At 43.7% G+C, this 13445-nt stretch overlaps 1 protein-coding gene across 2 annotated transcripts in view; it reads left to right on the forward strand.

Annotated features, from left to right (window-relative positions):
* The window catches only part of KIAA1549 (KIAA1549 ortholog), a 148538-nt gene that overhangs the window by 71256 nt on the left and 63837 nt on the right, over positions 1-13445 (forward strand). For both annotated transcript variants that reach the window (XM_033193013.1, XM_033193014.1), the window contains exons 6-9: positions 1005-1188; positions 3050-3109; positions 4360-4508; positions 9135-9312. In XM_033193013.1, the coding sequence (XP_033048904.1) occupies positions 1005-1188; positions 3050-3109; positions 4360-4508; positions 9135-9312 (571 nt within the window). The remainder of the gene's footprint in view (positions 1-1004; positions 1189-3049; positions 3110-4359; positions 4509-9134; positions 9313-13445) is intronic.

Here is a 13445-nt window from a genome sequence, read left to right on the forward strand (position 1 = left end):
CTTGAGCTGTGGGGATCTCTTTCTACGTCAGCTCCATCTCCTGGGGAGAAAATTCATTGGAGTGCTGGGTCCGGGGCGGAATATGTCAGCGTGGGCCTCTCTCTGGGTGCCGTGTGTGGTCAGAGACAAGCAGACAGGGAACCCCTTCGTTCCAGCGTCTAGATAAAGAGGCTCTTCCTGGGGGATGGGGCACTTTAGTGTGTGTCTTAGGGCAGAGCTAGCTGCGTTTTCATTCACTTTCTTTCCTTCTTTGTCTCTGGTGTGCACGGGAGTTATCTTAGCCTCTGCCCACCTTCTTGGTTAGGGCCCAGACCTGCATAGTCCTCTTAGGCAGAGGTTTGTTTTCCCCAGGGAGCAGTTCTTTGGCTTGTTCTGGGTGAGGGCCTGGCTGCTGCTAGGACCTCTGTTGGCCTGGGTGTGGCAGTTAGGAAGGACAGAGAAGGAAGGCAATGGCCTCAGCAATTTGGCACAGCATGTAATTAATTATACTGATTGCCGCTGCATAGCCTGTTCTTGGTCCCATTCCTGCTAATCTCTGCCATAGAGCCCCTCCTGGTCCTCTTGGGGAGCGCAGCCCTCGGCTCTGCTGCAGCTCGTGCTTGTGTATGTTTTAGATCCTGGCTTTCTCTGTTCTGGTTTATATCAATCCGATCCCATCCTTTCTCCATCCCCCAGAGGTTTGACGGAATCTCTGGTTTTCTTCCATTCTCAGTGCTGTTGTGGATTTCTTCCCCTTTGTTCAGCTTATTGTTATTTCAGTGGGATTTGGGGTGGGAGGAGCTATACATGTGCTCAGTTCTTCACTTAATGTAAGAAACATTTTCAATAAACTGAGCAGTTAAACTCTTACAAAAGGGAACCAGGTTAGAAAGCCAGTTATGTTTCCCTTAAAAACTTTACCTCCTTTAAAAAAATCGGTGAGAGAACCTGTGAGAGAGAAATCACGGTTAAGCTTTCAGCAGGATGTTTTATTTTCGAAGCTTATTCTGACTTCATTCTTTCAGATCTTGAATATCACCGTCAGTTCCTCCAGGGTGACTCCTCGGCGGGGCCCGGTGAATATCATCTTTGCGGTTAAAAGCACACAGGGATTTTTGAATGGATCAGAAGTGAGCGAGCTGCTCAGGAACTTGAGTGTGGTGGAGTTCAGTTTCTATCTGGGATACCCAGTACTGCAGATCGCAGAGCGTGAGTACGGCCCTCTCGGACGTGCTGGGGAGGTGATGGCGGGCATTTTGGTGGAAGACCTCTTCTTAAAATTTTTTTAGTTTTTTAAAAGACTTGATTTTTTAAAAAAAATATTTTTCCATAAGGTGTTGGGGTACAGGTGGTATTTGGTTGCATGAGTAAGTTCTTTAGTGGTGATTTTTGAGATCCTGGTGCACCCATCACCCGAGCAGTAGACGCTCCTCCAGATTTGTTGTCTTTTATCCCTCCCACCCCCACTCTTTCTCCCAAGTCTCCAAAGTCCATTGTATCATTCTCGTGCCTTTGTGTCCTCATAGCTTAGCTCCCACATATCAGTGAGAACGTATGATGTTTGGTTTTCCATTCCTGAGTTACTTCACTTAGAATAATAGTTAAAGACTTGATTTTTTTAGTGAAGTTTTTGGATTCACAGCAGATATGATTGGAAGGTTCAGAGATTTCCCATATGCCTCCTGCTTCTGCACATTCATAACCTCCCCCATTGTCAGCATCCCCCAGGACAGTAGTCCATTTGCTACAGTGATCAACCTGCATTGATGCATCGTCATCATCCATAGCCCATAGTTTACATTAAGGTTCATCCTGGGTGTCGTGCGTTCTGTGGGTTTGAACAAATGTGTAATGACATGCAAATGGCATGGCTTCTCCGTTTTAGTATCACGCAGAGTATATTTCACCTGGACCACTTTTTTCAAATGAAATATCTGACTGAGTGCCAGAATATAAATCTGATAAAATTGGATTCAGGCCAGATGGGTCTGCAGAGCCCTGCTCACCCACTGTGCCTGGCTTTATTATTTGGAGAGTAGAGGGGTGCTATTAAAAAGTACATGAGTTCTGGAAAAAGCATAACTTACGGAGGGAGCATGAATCTGTGGTTGTCAGAGCTTAAGGGCTGCAGGAAAGTTTGACTACAAAAGGGTAGCAGAAGGCAGTATTTTGGGGGTGATGAAACTTCTGCAGAAGGCAGTGTTTTGGGGGTGATGAAACTGTTCTGTATCTTCATTGTGGTGATGATTATGTGAATATATACGCATTTATCAAAACCCATAAAACTGTATGCTGAAAAGAGTAACGTTTACTGTGTAAATTTTAAAATAACAACAATAAGCGAAAACACAAAACCTTTGTTCCTGACTGAAGCAACTAGGTTCATAATGCAAATGGAGGCGGTGGGGGAAAGGGGAGACGTTTATTTTAAAAAAATAGTAGATTCCAGAGTTGAAGTCAGGCCAGAAAAATTCAAATTCTTTTTCAAAATGAAACAACCAAATGACCTAATGATTCGTAATGTTATTTGTTGTGTTGTTAATTAAATTAAAAAGAATAACTTTATAGAAGTTATTCTATATGCAAGATGACAGAGAGAAAGCTGTTATTTACAAAGAGCCGCTTTCAGTTGTGCTCAGTGTGTGTATGGCTAAAATGAGGATGCTGGATGGTGGGGCACACTGGCTGGCCGTGGACAAGTCAACACGTGGTCATTTTACCCTGAGACATTGCTGGGAAAGCCAGGGCTCTGAGGTGCACAGCGTGAACATGCATTGCTGTGGAACAGTGACATTCAAAGGAGAACTTGCTGGTGACCTCTCTATCAAGCAGTGTCCTATGACATGGCTGGAGCCAGCCCTTCTTTTCTTTCTTTTTGTCTCTCTCTTTTTCCTTGAGACTCATGTGTTCAGAAATTGCTACTGTCCATGTCCTCACGCTAATCTGACATTTTGTTCTTTCGTATTTAGAGCTAGATAGTAAAGACAATGTGTTGGGACTTTGTTGTAAACATGGCATTTTTTTTTTTACAGAGTTTTTTTCTCCTTCCCTAATTCTTTCCCTTTTGTAGCCTTCCAGTATCCACAGCTCAACTTATCTCAGTTGCTGAAGTCCTCCTGGGTCCGAACAGGTATGTTTAACTTATGTCATATTTTGGGAACTGTAAGGATAAGAAGTTTATGCAGGCGTATTGAGAAGGATGCTGCTTTTCCTGTTTCCTAAATTTAGGGCAAAATGTACCTTACATTCTTGGCAAAGAATGAATGAGAAAGGGATTCAAATATGGCTCTGGGAATGTATCCCACTGAGTTATAGAACAAAAAGGACTGACTTTCTTTAAAATTCATACATTGAGTTCAGGGCAGAGTCTAACAGGAACTGACAATCTTCTGACCCAGAACAGGGTGAGGTTCAGAAGCAAGGATCTCTCTCTCTCTTTTTATTTTCTTTTCTAAAAGTGTTATTTGTTTAGTTTAATAAGGACAAGCAGGGTGGCTTGGCACCTAGGAAGCTTTTTGTGTGTGTGTGTGTGTGTGTGTGTGTGTGTTAGGGGACTGGGTCAGATATTTAGAGGTATGGCATTGCAGTTAAAGGCTTTCTAACCTAGTGCACAAAAGTCTGACCAATAGTTACATACTCACCAGCTATCCAGCATGCATGCAGCACAGGAACTAGCTGGGCACGAGAGAGCATGTGGAGTAGTGATAGTTGCCATTCACGGGGTTCCTGCACCTTGCAAATTCTCCTTGCTGAACGCACAGCATCCCACGTCAAGGCCCCACCGCTTTGCATGCTGCCATCTGCGGTCTTTTCCAGATAATTTCTAGAGCAATTAAGTAACTTGCCCATGGTTGTATCTCAAAGAAAACTTAAACCAGTTCTGGTTGAAAAGCACATGCTCCTTCCTCCCAGACCATGCTGGCAAGCGATTGTCTGTTGAGATCATCTTGTCTGAAGTAGATAACTAAAGATGGGCAGGCTTCCTTTTTTCAAGTTAGTTTGTGAGTCCAAGTCTCAAGGCAAGACAATGAACTCACACCAATTCCAGAAGTGTTGAGATAAGTGCAGACAAAATGTTTGGTCTTGTGTAGGCGCCGTTCAGGCCAAAGCTCCTACCGTGCCTTGTTCCTGGGACTTCTGGCCACCAGTCTGGGTAACACTGAGAGTTTGGAGCTTAGATAAGACTCATGGGCTGCATTTCCTGGACTCTCCCCATTCATGATCACTTTTTCTCCTTTTGATGTCTCCTGTCTAGGGATTGGCATTTTATGGCAATCTTGCATTAATTTCAAATACATATGCACACATACACACACACACCCCGTTTTTTTTTACTGCTGACTTGTCTTGGGTGCCATGTATGTTTTCATTTAAATGTAGTTCTCTTGGGCGTCGTGGAGAAGCAACTCCAGAATGAAGTGTTTCAAGCCGAGATGGAACGCAAGCTGGCCCAGCTGCTCAGCGAGGTTTCCACCAGAAGGCGGATGTGGAGAAGGGCCACTGTAGCTGCAGGGAACAGCGTGGTGCAGGTACTCCACATCAAAGGAGGAGGGGAGGGAGAGAGAGGGAGAGAGACAGCGCTTGTGTGTGAGTGCACACTCCATCTAAAACCCTGTATTTTTATGCAAATGGGAAGTGCCATGAGAAAATTCTGATTTCCACTGATCGCTCTATTGGGTAGACACTGAATCTGGCAGCGTTTCAGTTCAACTGGAGTCTAGACAAATATTTACCAAGGCCTTAGTAAGTAGTAGTATAACAATAGACCTTGCGGAGCAGAGCAGAATTGTCTTACTGGGTTGCCATATCATCACAGGACCTCGTTTATCAAATAGTAGTTTTTAATTAACAAAAGTGTAGCCTGTTTGATGGCATGGTCGGTATTATTGATAGCATTGTAGTGAAAAATCATTCAACTGGAAGAGGCCATAGGAGATCAGATAGAGGGAACTGTGCTGCCCTCTGCTTGAGCATTTCATCTTCTCTGCTTCCATGGTATTACAGAGTCATCACTCTGGTTAACATTTTCAATTTCAGTTTTAAATTTATTTTCTGAGCAAAATCACATCTCTCCAGAAACTACATAGCCAATTAGAGAAATTTTGAAAAACACGTGTAAAAAAAATGTGTAAAGAATAAAGTGAAAATCACCTAAAATTTGACCAACCAAAGAAAATCACTAAACATTTCAGCATATTTCCTTCCATTCTTTTTTCCCCATGAATTCTCTGGTAACATTTGGATGACACTGCCTTTTGTAGCCTCTCTTCACTTGAGCTTTTTTCTTTCTTTCTTTCTTTCTTTCTTTCTTTCTTTCTTTCTTTCTTTCTTTCTTTTCTTTCTTTCTTTCTTTCTTTCTTTCTTTCTTTCTTTCTTTCTTCTTTCTTTCTTTCTTTTCTTGAGACAGAGTCTCGCTCTGTCGCCCAGGCTGGAGTGCAGTGGCATGATCTCAACTCACTACAGCCTCCGCCTCCTGGGTTCAAGTGATTCTTTCGCCCCAGCCTCCTGAGTAGCTGGTACTATAGGTACCTGCCACCGGAGACACCTGGTTGTCTCATATTACCCTAAATCTTCTTTACTTGGTAAACTGGCAAACAGGTTACAAAAGACAGATTTGTTTGAATTGAAACGTGACCCATTTAAAAATGCCCGTACTCACAGAAAGTTGGAGGTGGAGGCTGTCATTAATTTCCATCTCCATATGAATTATGTGGATTTTTTTCTTAACAACTGCTGACTTGCTGAACTACGAAAATGGTATATTTAGAGCTGTGGCATTTCAGAAACAGGAAACCAGGGTAGAACTCTGAAGCAGGGGGTGTGGGCTGGCAGGCAGGGTAGGGAGGTGGGTGGGTTAGAGGCATTAGAGGAAAAGATGCAAATGATATTGGCTGTGGGTGGGGGCCGGGGGCAGGGAAGTGTTGCCTAGAACTGCATCATCATCCTCTAGCCCGCTTACCAGTGTGTCCCTCTCACCATTACTCTTTATCCCCCTCCCAGAAATGCAGTCCTTAGGTTACTAAAATAGTTCCTTTGCCAGATGCAGTAAGTTGCAGAGAAATTTAAAAAGTAATCACAATTGAGAGTAATCATTAAGTAAGTATCAACAAAGAATAAAAATTAGAATACATTATAAAAGCTTTGCCTTATTCAACAATCCCTGGCTTCCTAGAGCCCAAGGTCTAAGTGCGAGTTAACTTCTGCCCGTGAAACAGTTACAGGACACCATAAAAGTGTATAATATGGGGCTGAATTTGACGTGCAAGCTCCCTTAGCAGGCATGCAGGTTTGTGAAAGTGGCACATACAGGCCAATGTGCCATCTGATAGATTGCTGATAAGCCATGCTCTGCTTCTCTTCCCCCTCAGAGTGACCAAACATGAAGATGTAGATAAGGATTTGTGTACCATGTTAACACAGCTGTTCATCAAAACTTAAGTCGTAAATTGAAAATGTTGAAACAACCTAGATGTCCAGCAATTGGGGAATGGGTGAATAAAATTATAGTAAATCTTTATGTGTTGGAATTTTATGCAGTCATTAAAAGAAAAATTAGTGAGTGATATAGAAAAATGCTCAAGTGGGCTGGGTGCAGTGGCTCACAGTAATCCCAGCACTTTGGGATGCTAAGGCGGGTGGATCACTTGAGGCCAGGAGATCGAGACCAGCCTGGCCAATATAGTGAAACCTCATTTCTACTGAAAATACAAAAGTTTTCTGAACATGATGGCATGTGCCTGTAATCCCAGCTGTTCGGGAGGCTGAGGCATGAGAATCACTTGAACCTGGGAGGCGGAGGTTGCAGTGAGCTAAGATCACACCAGTGCACTCCAGCCTCGGTGACAGAGTGAGACTGTCTCCAAAAACAAAAACAAAAACAAAACTCAAGTGAAGAGATGCCCCAAAGTATGTATTCCATGTAATCCAAATGTTAATATGGAATTCATGGAGAAAGAGGAGAACGAAAATGCTAAAATGTTTACAGTGATTTTCTTTGGTTGGTTGAATTTTGGTTGATTTTCATTTTATTCTTTATGCATTTTTTTGCATGTGTTTTTCAACATTAGTTGGCTATGTAATTTCTAGAGAGAGGTGATTTTACTCAGAAAATAAATTTTGAAATTGAAAATGTTAACCAAAGTGACGATGACTCCTTAATACCGTGGTTATAAGGGTTCCAGATAGGAATCTGATAGGCAGTAGTCTAGAAAGGATGCTGGGATTAGGTTTTCCTGGCTTACTTTCCACCTGGATGTCTTAGTCCATTGATGTTGCCATAAAGGAATACCTGAGGCTGGGTTTGTAAAGAAAAGAGGTTTATTTGGCTCATGGTTCTTCAGGCTGTACAAAAAGCATGGTACTGGTGTCATGGTGAGGGCCTCAGGCTGTTTCCCCTCCTGCTGGAGGGCGAAGGGAAGCCAGTGTCGAAATCACATGGTGAGAGAGGAAGCGAGAGAGAGGGGAGGGAGGTGCCAGGCCCTTTCTAACACCAGCTCTCTCAGGAACTAGTAGAGCAAGAACTCATTACCTCGAGGACAGCACCAAGCCATTCATGAGGGATCTGCCTTCATGACTCAGATACCTCCCATTAGGCCCCATCACCAACATCGGGGATCACAATTCAACATGAGAGTTGGAGGGGCTCCAGCATCCAAACCGGAGCACTAGATAGACTTGTAGAATTTTTAATCAAGGTGGATATCACTGGATTTTGGGGACTGTGATTTCTAGAAGAAGAAACTATGTTCTTTAAATTTATTAGAACTTTTAAAAGGGAGTAAGGAGGTACATGGGTAGAGAGTCAGGTGGATATAATCTACTTCCTTTTCAGTAGTCCTTGGATAGCATTCCATTCTAGAAGCTAATGAAAAATTAATCATCGCAGCACCGTTGTCAGGGAGGGAGGAGGTGGCTGGGGAACAGAAGTGGTCAGGAGACTGGCTTTGAAACAGCAGTCAGAGGGCAGGACAATGAGTCCTTCTCAGGATGAAGCATAAAGAACAGATTGTTGAGGGAAGAGGGTTTGGACGTGTGTTGTTAAAGATCTTTAGACACGATCTGGAAGAAGGAGTTCACAGTGAAACCATGAAATTGCTGATCTGCCGGAAGTTTCCCATGGTGAAGGAGGAGTCCAGCAGCTGTGTCCAGAGCACAGGGTGGTGTTACAAATCCACACGTGTGGACAGAGAAGTAGCAGCTGCATGTTGCCAATGGCAGATGTAGAGACCAGCAATTTAAATGGCATGTATAAAATAAGGAGCTCGGAGCCATCGCTGATCCTTTTCTCAGGATGGAAGTTCAGAGTTTTGCTGGAGTCTAAAGAGGCAATAAAATTGTTGCATATTATTAAGAGAAATAGAGTGAAATGAAAAGGTATGGTATGTCAAGTGTGCTAGATTTTGAAATAAGGGTATAAAAAGACTGTCTTTTAACACCAGAGAGAAGTTTTGGGATGAATCAAAGTATTATTTGACCCACAAGATTATGAATTTATGAGGTTTATTGTCCATAGAGCAGTGGTGGGTGGGGGTGATTTTGTCCTCCAGGGTGGATCTGGCAGTGTCTGGAGATGTTTTTGGTTGTACCTTGGGTGGTGCAGGGTGGGGACACCTAGTGGGTAGAGGGCAGGGATACTGCTAACCATCTACAATGCACCCCATGTCAAGGGATTGTCAGTAGAGCTGAGGTTAAGAAGCCCTGCCCTAGAAGAATGAGGAGGAAATACCAATGGGCTGAAGAAAGGATTGGGTAGAATCATTAATAGTTTCAGAGAACCAGGGATGTACCTAATCCTATAGTTAATGTTGAGAGGATGATGCTCTCTTATGACGTGGTCAGCACGTCAGAGATTGTGGGGATGATTCTAGACCACCTGGACTCGCCAGCCCTGGTTCTGCGCATCCTCCCTGCCCCTTTGCCCCAGAAAAGATGTAGAGCGAGATGAAGCAACCTGTTACTCCACACAAAGGAACTCTTCATTGTCCCTCTTCTCATCAACAGAGAGCACCATGGTGATTCTGGGCCCCCGAATGGCTTACGGAGCTTATTATGAGGATTGGAATAAATCCTGAGTGATATAATCAGGATTCAGCAGCCTGAGAGAGGGCATCCAGAAACACAAACTTCTGCAATGTGAATGGTTTCTGCTCTTTCAGGTGGTAAATGTGTCGAGGCTGGAGGGAGATGACAATCCTGTACAGCTCATCTACTTTGTGGAGGATCAAGATGGAGAAAGACTCAGTGCAGTCAAGTCTTCGGACCTGATTAACAAGATGGACCTCCAGAGAGCAGCCATTATCTTGGGTTACCGAATTCAGGGTGCCATTGCCCAGCGTAAGTGCCTGAGGTGTTGCCATCTGGGCTGTGCTGGGCTCCAAAGCCAGGCTCGTTCTGACAGTGAGCTCTGCATGTAAAAGCATTCCGATGTGTGTATAACCCCGATGGTGAAGTGCCAGTTGTTAAAATTCATTCACCAAGACCTTCTTTATTTGGATTTCAATTGCTTGTAGGTTTAGCCTCCACTGCTGTTTTTTCTACCTAGCATTTTGTAGGTGGGGTGTTATAGTGATTTATAGTACATCAACTTTAATATCTGTCCCTCATTCCTTTACTGCTGCTTTTTTTTATAAATTTTGTCTGAGGCAAAATAATGTGTTTGCTCTGTATTTATTCCAAAATCTTCTATGTCATATTTTGAACATTGGCGGGGACAGTGAGTCATGCAGGAAGCTGGGAGGTGCACCCTGAATTTATTGGCTTCCTTCAGGGTCTTTTAACACAAAGAAGTCCTTGATCCTTCCCCTTTTCAGTCCTGTTTCTCTCCCACCTATCCTCACACCACTCTACAGTGTAGACAGAGGTATTCTGATGTTTCTTTATTATTGTTGGAAGATTTCACTCCTGCCTGCCTGGCCCTGGCTGCTGTCAGTAATTTCCTTTCCACCTCACTTTTTTTTTTTTTTTTTTGAGATGGAGTCTCACTCTGTCATCCAGGCTGGAGTGCAGTGGTGTGATCTTGGCTCACTGCAACCTCTGCCTCCCAGATTCAAGTGATTCTCCTGCCTCAGCCTCCCAAGTAGCTGGGACTACAGGACCGCACCACCACGCCCAGCTAATTTTTGTATTAGTAGTAGAGACGGGGGTTTCAGCATGTTGGTCAGGATGGTCTCGATCTCTTGACCTTGTGATCCGCCTGCCTTGGCCTCCCAAAGTTCTGGGATTACTACAGGCATGAGCCACCACACCCAGCCCCGCTTCACAGATTTTGAGTATTTAGAAATGAAAAAAAAGGAGGCACATGGAAGAGTGTGTTTTTCTAAATAGTCCTTTAGGATATGAATCAGATTCTTCTTTTTTGGAGAAAGGGTCTTGCTCTGTCACCCAGGCTGGAGTGCAGTGGCTTGATCATGGCTCACTGCAGCCTCAAACTCCTGGACTCAGGTGATCCTCCTGCCTCAGCCACCTGAGTAGCTAGGACCACAGTCACCACCACTACGCCCGGCTATTTTTTTCTTATTATCTGTGAAGACAGGGTCTTGTCATGTTGCCCAGGCTGGTCTTGAACCCCTGGCTCAAGCGATCCTCCCACCTTGACCTCCCAAGGTGTTGGGATTACAGCCATGAGCCACCCCACCTGGCCCAGACTCCTCTTTTAATGTCGATGTTTTTCCTTTATGATCCTGCAAGCAGTCTTGGTAAGACAATGGTAAAACTTGCTTCCAGCAATAAAAGGAAAGGTAAACATTTAGAGGGAATTCAGCATCAGAGAATACAGAAAAATCTATACAGAGAACATGTAGGAGATAAAGACAACTTTTAAAAAAATGATAGCTTTAAAATTATCCTTGATAGTAGAAGGTTCTTGTGAAATCTGTACTTGTCCCTGGAGACCAACCGAGATGAAAGCTGATGGGCGTATAATTTCTCTGTTTTATGGAAGATGATGGGAGAGTTTAAGCAAATACTCATTGGCAGTTTGTGTTTGTGTATGTGAGATATGATCATGTATTGATGTGTTCTCCTCCAAAGCAGTGAGTACAAACTATGAGCACAAACTAACCAAAGAACTTCGTTACATTTCTTCATATATGCTATTCCTGATTGTAGGAGATGTGCCCTCCTCCAGCCAAGCGCTTGACATTTTAAACAGTTAATTGCAATAGGATATGGGCACCTTTCACATCTGATCTTGCACCTCTTTTCCTCAGTTTTGTACCGAAAACCACATGGGTAAAGATCCTGGGATCTCCAGGCTGGTGATTGAAGGAATTCTCAGTCAACACCAGGGATAGCCCAAAGGCAGCCCCCGGACACTGGTGTCAGGGCCCAGTTTGATCAACCTCTGCCTCATCAGGGTTTTCCTAGGTTAGCGTCAGAAGAGGGCAAGTGGGGTGGCTCATGCCTGTAATCTCAGCACTTTGGGAGATAGAGGCAGGAGGATCGTTTGAGCCCAAGAGTTCAAGACCAGCCTGGGAAGAATAGCAAGCCCCCATCTCTACAAATAATAATAATAGTAAACTAGCTGGGCATGGTAGGGTGTGCCTTTAGTCCCAGTTACTTGGGGGCCTGAGGCAGGAGGATCACCTGAGCCCAGGAGGCTGCACGTGAGCTTGATTGTGCCGCCACATTCTAGCCTGAGGGATAGAGTGAGACCCTATCTCAAAAAGAAAAGCAAACCAACAACCACACCCACAAAAGAACTAAGAAGAGTGTCCAGTTGTCTCAGCTTCTCAGTATGATTCTGTCCCTACTTCTATATTGTCCGTTGCTTTTATGCAAAATGAGCTACATATATTCACTATATTCAGCCCAAATTAAAAAACACAAGTTTTTCACACTTTGTTGCTTTTTACCACATCCCATGCAGCCTCTTCTCTAATCTGTGCTTTTCTCCCTGGTGCATTTGATTTAGAATGCTTGCTCCCTCCCTTGTCACTCCCTCAGGTGTCTAAACCCAAAGTTAAACCAGCACCAAGAACCCTTTTTGTTATTACGTCTTTGAGCAGATACCTTTTGATCCCATAGCAGGTGTTAACCATCACAGGATATGAAAGGAGCATAAGACTTAGTCCCTGCCCATGACAACTAAGACGTTTTTGAAAAGACAAGATTTGGCGTCAAGACCGGATGAATGAGTGCAGAAGTGTAGCATTTCACGGATGATCCATTTATGTAACAGGAAGCATTTAAAATGAGCAATGAGGCACCATGTGCAAAACAAAGAGCTAGTGATGGACATTAAGTGGCCGAGGAGTTGAAGTGCAACTGTCCTAGGCCGTGAAAGAGGAGTGGAGGCGGGTGGGGTGGGTGTGGCAGCAGGCTGGGGAGTGACGGATCCAAAATGAGTAAGATTTGCTTCGTGTAAAAGTTGACAACTGGTAGCCTAAATAACGCCGTTTCAGTGAGTCATGTTTCAAAGGTTTAGGGAGAGACACAGGTGGGGCAATGAAGGCAGTGCCTATGGGACACTTATTAGGACTTCAGTTTCCAAATTAACACAGTAAAGCTTCATTTCGGAAAATATAAGGATCATCTTCCTTCTTTTTTTATTGTGGTAAAATATACATCAAGAAATGTACCAATTTAACCCTTTTAAGTGTATACTTCAGTGGCATTGAGTACATCCACAAGGCTGTGTAACCATCACCACTATCCATTTCCGGAATTTCTTCATCATTCCAAGCAGAAACTTTCCATGAGTTTTTTCTAGATACTTCATATAGGTAGAATCATACATTGTTTGTCCTTTCGTGACTGGCTTGTTCCTTGTTCCATTATGTTTTCAAGGTTCGTCTGTGTAGCAGCATGTATAGAATTTCCTTCCCTTTTGAAGTTGAATGATACACCATTGTATGCCTATACCACATTTTGTTCATTCATTCATCTGTGGATGGGCATTTGGGTTCTTTTCATCTTTTAGGCTATCGTGAATAGCACTGCTATGAACATCAGCATCTCTGTCATTTTTCATTGCTGAAGGGGAAGCGACCAGTTGCATTGGTGCACATGTCCTATCTCCTTACTCTGTGTTGCTTTGTGTATGGCACTAGTGCGATATGAAATTATTCAGTGATTCATTTACTTGATCGTTTTTCCTTTCCCCCACTAGGACCTAAGCACCTCAAGGGACTTCACTTGTTCACTGTTGCGTCCCAACTTTCAAACTGTGTCCAGCACACTTAATAAACATTTGTGAACACAAGAAACTTGGAGTAGTGAGGAAGGGAGAAAGAGGTGAAGGGTTCTCTTCCGTAAACTCCTAGTTGAGATGCATGTGCTTTATGTGATCTGGGAGGGTGTGAGTCCTGCGGTACTTGATGCAGCGGGCAGGACTGTGTTCCGGAGACACAGCTGTTTTTTCTCTCCGCCTTTGAAGAGAACTGCCTTTGTGCAAAGTTGTACAGAACCAGTTTTGCTACGGAAAGATCCTGCAGTGAAAAGTTAGGGATGAGCTAGTAGAATAAACT

This window comes from Trachypithecus francoisi, unplaced genomic scaffold, assembly GCF_009764315.1.
Source record: "Trachypithecus francoisi isolate TF-2019V2 unplaced genomic scaffold, Tfra_2.0 Lachesis_group4, whole genome shotgun sequence".
NCBI classification, from domain to species: domain Eukaryota; kingdom Metazoa; phylum Chordata; class Mammalia; order Primates; family Cercopithecidae; genus Trachypithecus; species Trachypithecus francoisi.